This window comes from Megascapheus bottae, chromosome 7 (assembly GCF_031878675.1).
Source record: "Megascapheus bottae isolate mThoBot1 chromosome 7, mThoBot2.hap1, whole genome shotgun sequence".
In the NCBI taxonomy this organism is placed as follows: domain Eukaryota; kingdom Metazoa; phylum Chordata; class Mammalia; order Rodentia; family Geomyidae; genus Megascapheus; species Megascapheus bottae.
Genome location: NC_143515.1, coordinates 33531194 through 33538552, shown reverse-complemented (window position 1 = coordinate 33538552; position 7359 = coordinate 33531194). Strand labels below are relative to the sequence as shown.

The following is a 7359-nucleotide window of genomic DNA, read 5'->3' as shown; positions in this document are numbered from 1 at the left end:
ACTCAATACTCAGGTACTCAAGGTCCTTGACATGAACTTGGAGATATAAATATAACTATATAGACATAGAAATCTATAATGGCATATATATTCTATAGACATTATCAATAGGTATCTATGACATACAAAGTCTCAGCTTAATTTTAATTTTGTTCTTAAATTTATGTGCCACTGATTGCATATAGAGATTCCATTCTTGAATACTTGTTTGCTAAACTTGACATTTGAAATATGATGTAAAAAATCAGTGTTAATAAAATCTTTTAATAAAAAAAAAACTATATATGGGGCCGGGAGTTTGGCCTAGTGGTAGAGTGCTTGCCTAGCATGCACGAAGACCCGGGTTTGATTCCTCGGTACCACATATGTAGCAAAAAGCCTGAAGTGGTGTTGTGGCTCAAGTGGTAGAGCCCTAGGCTTGAGAAAATCCAGGGACAGTGCTCAAGCCCTGAGCCCAAGCCCAGGACTGGAAAAAACAAAACAAAACAAAACAAAAAACACACAACTATATGAGCTGAGTGCTGGTGACTCACACCTGTAATTCTAGCTATTTAGGAGGCTGAGCTCTGAGAATTAAGGTTCAAGGCCTGTCTGAGACTATAAGACTATTATCTCCAAAAGCCAGAAGTGGGCTGTGGCTCATGTGGTAGAGCACCAGCTTTACACACAAAGCTAAGAGAGTGCTCAGGCCCTGAGTTTAAGCCTCAGTACCAGAGGGGAGAAAAAAAATTTACATAAGTATGGTTTGCTTACTTTGAGATGTCCAAACTAACCAACAAATTCCATTTTACATATTCCTGTCCCTTTGTTGTAAACTCCTTCATTAACTTTTCATCTTATGTTTCATTCATCATAATGATCATAGTCTTTGAATCACTTATTGCACCTCAGATTGCACAAATGGTGGAGTTTAATTATATCCTTGCTTCTATATTTGTTAACTGAACAACTGAAGCAATTTGATTATTTTATGAGGTTTCTGATTCCTCTGCACCCCTGCCAACACTTGTTACCGTCTTTTGTTTTCTAATCTTACAGCTGTCCTAATGAATGGGAAGTGATATTTGGGGCTTCCTTTTCATTTCTCTGACGGTGGATGATGTTGTGATAGTTCATCTTTATTGGCAGCTCGATTGGGTCGAGAGATGCCTGACAGGGTAGTGAAGCACACTTCTGGGTCTGTCTGTGGAGTGTTTCCAGAGACTTCGACGTGGTGACTCTCCAGAAAGCTTCCAGGCCTTCAGTCTGTGTGTATGTGTGTGTGTGCTGATGCTGAGGCTTGAACTCAGGCCTATACTCTTGCTTGGCTTTTTGTGTGTGGGAGTGTTGGCCCTAGGGCTTGAACTCATGGCCAGGCCCTGACCCTGAGGTGGTTTTTCTTTGGAATGTTGTTGTTGCTTTGCTCAAGGCTAGCACTCTATCACATAAGCCACAGCTCTACTTCCGACATTTTGGTAGCTATGCTGGCTTTGAACTGAAATTCTCAGATGTGACCCTCCTGAGTAGCCAGAATAACAGATGTAAGCCACCATTGCCCAGCTCTGGTCAACGATTTTTCCTTCTTCTTCAAATCAAGGCTGACATTCTACCATGGAAGTCCCACGTCTACTTTCAGCTCTTTAGTAGTTCACTGCAGATAAGTGTCTCTCACAGTCATCTCCCTGGGCTGGCTTCCAACCAAAATGCTCAGGTTTCAAACTTGGATTACAGACTTGGCCTTCAGTCTTGGAGTGGACATCTGCATCATTGGTATTGCTTGTTTTAAGGCTTTCAGCTTCTTGGACTCAGGTCCTCTAGCTGACCAAATACAGAAGACCACTGTGGGACTATCCAGCCGTCAACCATGCAAGCCAATCCAATGAATTCCCTTCTAAATATACCTCTCTGTTTCTGTCTGTCTGTCTGTCTGTCTGTATCTAGCTAGCTAGCTAACATAACCATCCATCTATCTGTCTATCTACTATTGATTCTATTCCTCCAGAGACTGTTAATGCAGATGTTGAACATGCTTTAATGTTTGTAGCAATCATTCGTATATGCTCTTTGGAGAAATGTCTATGAAAATCCTGTGCCTGTTTTTAAATGGTACATTTGACCTTTTATGTATGATTTACGTTAAAAACCTTGGTTACTTAAAAATAATTTCAGACTTTGAAAAGGCTGAAGGAATAAGGAACTGTACAGTCCCTTATTCAGTTTTTCTAAATGTTCACGTTTTTTCCCATAGTTGATTCATTCATTCACTTTTCTCTAAAGGATTTGAGAGTATGTGGTAGATATGATGCTCTTTTACTTCTAAATACTTCAGTAACTTTCTCATAACAATGACAAGACATGTCCTACGTCCTAATGTCTCTTACGTTCACTGGTTAAAACTAGGAAAGCTACAATACTAATGACAAGTTCATTGGTCAAAATCTAGAGAAATTACAATGTTAATAACTAACCTGCAGATTATATATTTTTTTCTTTCAAATGCTAGAGAGGGAACTAGGGCCTTCCACAAGTACTCTACCACCAAACTACATCCCCTTAGTTTTCTGAGAGCATCTCACTATGTAGCCCAGTCTTTCCTTGAACACAATATTCCCCTGCCTCTGTCTCTTGAGTATGGAGATTACAGGTGCGTGCTACCATCCTGGCTTAACTTTACAGATCAGAATCAAATGCAGCCAATTCCTCTACTAATGTTCTTTGGCAGACCTAGACCTGTAGCACCATTTTTACATATTTCAAGCATTGATAGCTTTAAAAACACGTTAATGCCAGTTGTTATTTTGCTTGTTTCGGGACTTGTCTGCATATGAGAATCACCTGGGGGTCTTTATAAAGTTCTAAAGTCAAACCTGCAAAGCACAGTCTTTGTGAAATCCCTCAGTGACTCCCGGGTATTTAGACTATGTGAACCACTGTGCTGTTGTAAGAAGACAGGCTGTGCTGTAAGAGTGGCAGTATGGCATCTTAGAGGGGGATAAATATCTTCCTCTGAAAGGAAGAACTTCCCCAGCTCTCTTCCAGGCTAAGCAAACCCACTGTGCTTTGGGCTGTCCCCCAGTAGCTCCCCTTGGGTGCAGCTAGGGTCAGAAGAGACAGCTCTCCTTTTGGTCATCCCTTTACTTCAAAGCCTTGTACGTAGTAGAAAGTTCAATAATGTCCAATGACTCACTGAATGCTATTGAACCTTCACCAACCTATCTTCTAAGGCCTGGGGAGTTGGAAGAGGAGGCATTAAAATCCCTTAGTGCAGAACCGTACAGAAAATGTGCTAATGGGCAACCCTAGGGAGGTAGAGAGAATAGAGGTGGAGAGGTAGGCCCAACCTAGTCTAATTAGTGGGGAAGAGGTGTGAAGTTTGGGCTGTTGGTGGAACTGAGGTTAGCACTCAAGACCTCCATTTGCTAGGGGTTCTACCATGTGAGGCATGCCTGCACCCCTGCTCTTTTCCTTTGGAGATGGCAAGTCTTTAAGGTTTTTCTCCACCGGTTGGCCTCGAAGCACAATCCTCCAGATCTCGGCCTCCTGAGCAGACGCCACTGGCCCAGAGGAGGCTTTGTGTGCGGTGGAGGAGGAATGACCGAGGCTCTCCCGGAGACAGCTCCTGGGGGAGGAGTCGGGCTCTCCCAGGCGCAAGCCGGCCGGCCGGCAGGGCGTCCCCACGCCCTGACCTCCAGGCTCCCGCGGCGAGCTGCGGCCGGAGGAGGCCGGAGGCGCAGCCCAGCGCGAGTCCCCGCAGGGCCTCGGGCGTGCGGGGACCGCGCGGGCAGAGCAGGGCGGCACTTCCTGCTTTTTCGCGCCGATTCGGGTCGATCCGCACCCGCACTTCCGTCCCCCCACAGCGGATTGGAAGAAGCCGGTCACCTGGCTTGACGTTCCCAACCTTCGGGCCCCGCCCCTACCCCGCCGGTGGCTCCTCCCGGCCGCGGCCGCCCGCCCCGCTCCGGCTTCAGGTCCCAGAGCCGAGCCAGCGGTCCGATCGCTCGCTCAGTGGCATGGAGGGTGGCGGCCATCCGCAGGGCGGCCTGGGCCGCGCCGTGTGCGTGCTGACCGGGGCGTCCCGCGGCTTCGGCCGAGCGCTGGCGCCGCTCCTGGCCCGGCTGCTATCGCCGGGTTCCGTGCTGCTCCTCAGCGCCCGGAATGACGAGGCGCTGCGGCAGCTGGAGGCCGAGCTGGGCGCCGAGCGGCCCGGCTTGAGCGTGCTGCGGGTGCCGGCGGACCTGGGCTCGGAGGCCGACCTGCAGCGGCTGCTGCACGCCGTGCGCGAGCTGCCCCGGCCCGAGGGGCTGCAGCGGCTGCTGCTCATCAACAACGCGGGTGAGACCCTCTCCCCCCGCCCCGGGGTGGGGACGGGGCGGACTCACCGCGGATCGCGCGCTCCCGGCGGGCGGCGGAGGAAGGCGTCGGGGCGTCGGGGCCTGGTTCCCGGATCACCTGTAGAACTCTCCCGGCCGCCTTCCGCAGCGCCCTCTAGCGGCGCCCGGAGTCAGCACATGGCGGCTCCCGAAGGCCTCGGGAGCTGCGGGTTCCTAGTCGGCCAGCAAGGCCAGGTGCCTGCTCAGGCTGCAGCAGGGAGCGGGGCAAAGTGCCAGCAGATGCCCTTTCTCGATCTGGATGAGAAAGGGTTATCTGGAGGAATTTGGGGGAGTTGCGGAGGGAGGAGAAAGACCCACCTGAACTTCATTATTTCTGTGGTCTGGTTTTTCAGCCACTCTAGGAGATGTCTCCAAAGGCTTCCTGAATGTGAACGACCCAGCCGAAGTGAATAGCTACTGGGCTCTGAACTTGACCTCCATGCTCTGCCTGACTGCTGGCATCCTGAAGGCCTTCCCAGACCGCCCTGGCTTCAACAGGACTGTGATTAACATATCATCCATCTGTGCCCTGAAGCCCTTCAAGGGCTGGGCATTGTATTGTGCTGGAAAAGCTGCCCGGAACATGATGTGCCAGGTCCTGGCCTCAGAGGAACCTAGTGTGAGAGTGCTGAGCTATGCCCCAGGTACGTGGGAGGTACTGCCAGCTTTGTCCTCTAGACCTGATTGTTCCAAACTTATTACACTATATTACTTTCACATATATCTTGTTTGCTACCCTCTTGTGACAGGAAAACTGTAAAAGCTGGAATTTTGTGAACTGGATATATGGATCAAATGCTACGTAGAATGGCAGCCATGAGCAAAAAAGCCAAGAGAGAGCATGAGGTCCTAAGTTTAGGCCCCCGTATCTTAAAAAGAAACAAAGCTAGGCATCCATGGCTCACCCTGTAATACTAGCTACTCCAGAGGCTGAGATCTGTGAATCCTAGTTCAAAGCCAATCCAGGCAGAAAGGTCCATGAAACTCATCTCCAGTTAATCATCAAACAAACCAGAAGTGGACCTGTGGCTCAAGTAATAGAGCACTGGCCCTGGCCAAAAAAAAAAAAAAATTGTAGCCCCTTGATTCAAGCTAAGATGGGGAGAAAAGAAAAGAGTGAGAGGAGACTCAGGTATTAGAGCTTGACATTGACTTTTGAATGTTGCTTGGATATTAGCAAGTGGGAAGGAACTTCCAAAAATGCAGGTTAAGCTGGAAAAGCTTGGTAGGGAAATGACAGGCCAGACTTCAGCTGCTTCAGACCTGATTCAGCTCTACCCTTCACATGCAGTGAGGAACCCATGACTCCATTTGACTCCTTTTTTTTTTTTATTAGAGAATTTATCAACGTTGATTTTTACATCATATTTTAAATGACAAGTTTAACAAACAAGTATTCAAGGAGGGAATCTCTATTTACAATCACTGGGACTTAGTATTTAGAACTTAATCAAAATTAGGCTAAGGGTTTGTGTGTCATAGAAACATATTAATTTATGAAAGAAAACATTATGTCTATAGAGTCATAGGTTTTTATGTCTATATAGTTACGTTTATATTTCCATTACCATGTCCATAGCTTTGGGTATGCAGTTATTGAGTCCTTGTTCTTGTACTCTTTGAATTTAATAACTGCATATTAAGGATACCATGCGCCTTTTGTTCCTTAGGTCTTGACTTGTCTCACTCAACATGATTCACTCTAGATTCATCCACTTCCCTGCGAATGCCATTATTTTATCTTGTCTGTTGGCTATGTAGAATTCCATTGTGTATATATACCACATTTTCTGTATCCGTTCATCTGCAGTAGGGCATCTGGATTGTTTCCATTGCCTGGCTATTGTGAATAGTGCAGAGATGAACATAGCTGAGCAGGTGTCCTTATAATATCCTGGATCATGATGTTCAGGATAGATGCCCAAAAGTCATGACTCCATTTTTATCTTCTGCTTTTTTTATTATCTAGGTCCCCTGGACACAGACATGCAGCAGTTGGCCCGGGAGACCTCTGTGGATCCAAACTTGCGAAGAAGTCTGGAGGAGCTGAAGTCAAAGGGGGAGCTGGTGGATTGCAAGAAATCAGCCCAGAAACTGCTGAGCTTGCTCCAGTCAGACACATTCCAGTCTGGAGCCCATGTGGACTTCTATGACAAATAAACTCATGTCCAGCTTCCTGGCCTTTCTCTTCTGCTTTCAGGCATTCTCCCAGAAGTGGGCAGCCTATGACTGCCCGTGCCCTGCCGCAGTGGCCATCCACACCCTGCCTCACACAGGTGGGCACTCATGCCTCAGACACTGCCATCTAGAGGTGGCTGACATTACCAGATGTTAGAAGTCTATTGTGCAGCTGTCATGAGGCTTCTGGGCAGGTATGAAAGGAAGATTATAAGTGTTGGAGCTTTCTATCACCAGGAACAGAATTTTGGGGGTGGAAACAACAGGAAAGGAAGCTAACACAGTTTGGGTCTCTTGCCTTTGACTAGTTACTGTAGAGTGAGGTGGAGTGAAGCAGGAGGCCCCTGTAAGGGCGGAAGGAAGGACTGCACATTACTTCCCTCTTGGATGCCTGTGTTTACGGTAGCGGGACCTCCTGTTGAACTTTTTAATTCTTCTGACTCCTCCATCCTCCAGGACCCACTGTTCTTCCCTCTGCTCCGATATGAAAATGGTAAAAGCAGATACAAACAGAATGTGGGCTGTCTTTCATTAACGCCTGCTTCCTGTGCTTCCTGAGATCCCAGGATTAACCTGAGGTTTACTAAGCACTTAACCCAATGTTAATTAACTTGAGGTTGCTGAACTTTAATACCGTCCTTATTTCATGAGTAGAAGTCCTTGAGCTGCTCTCTCTGAGGCCCACTCACTTGTCCAGGATGGATATGCCAAGGCTCCTGTCCATGCTTCTGTCCACACTGATCCATCTTTACTACTCTCTTCTCTCTCTCTGGAACTATTTTAGAGACTATCCACCTTCGGGCCTAGCATATCGCCTGCCCTCCCCACAACC

At 47.7% G+C, this 7359-nt stretch overlaps 1 protein-coding gene across 1 annotated transcript; it reads left to right on the top strand.

Annotated features, from left to right (window-relative positions):
• Nucleotides 1-3804: 3804 nt before the first annotated feature.
• On the top strand, nt 3805-6525 carry Spr (sepiapterin reductase). The gene is made up of 3 exons (XM_090336129.1): nt 3805-4311; nt 4703-4993; nt 6319-6525. Exons 1-3 carry the CDS (start codon nt 3990-3992, stop codon nt 6507-6509), a joined length of 804 nt encoding a protein of 267 aa, XP_090192255.1. The 5' UTR covers nt 3805-3989; the 3' UTR covers nt 6510-6525.
• The last annotated feature ends 834 nt before the right edge of the window (nt 6526-7359 follow it).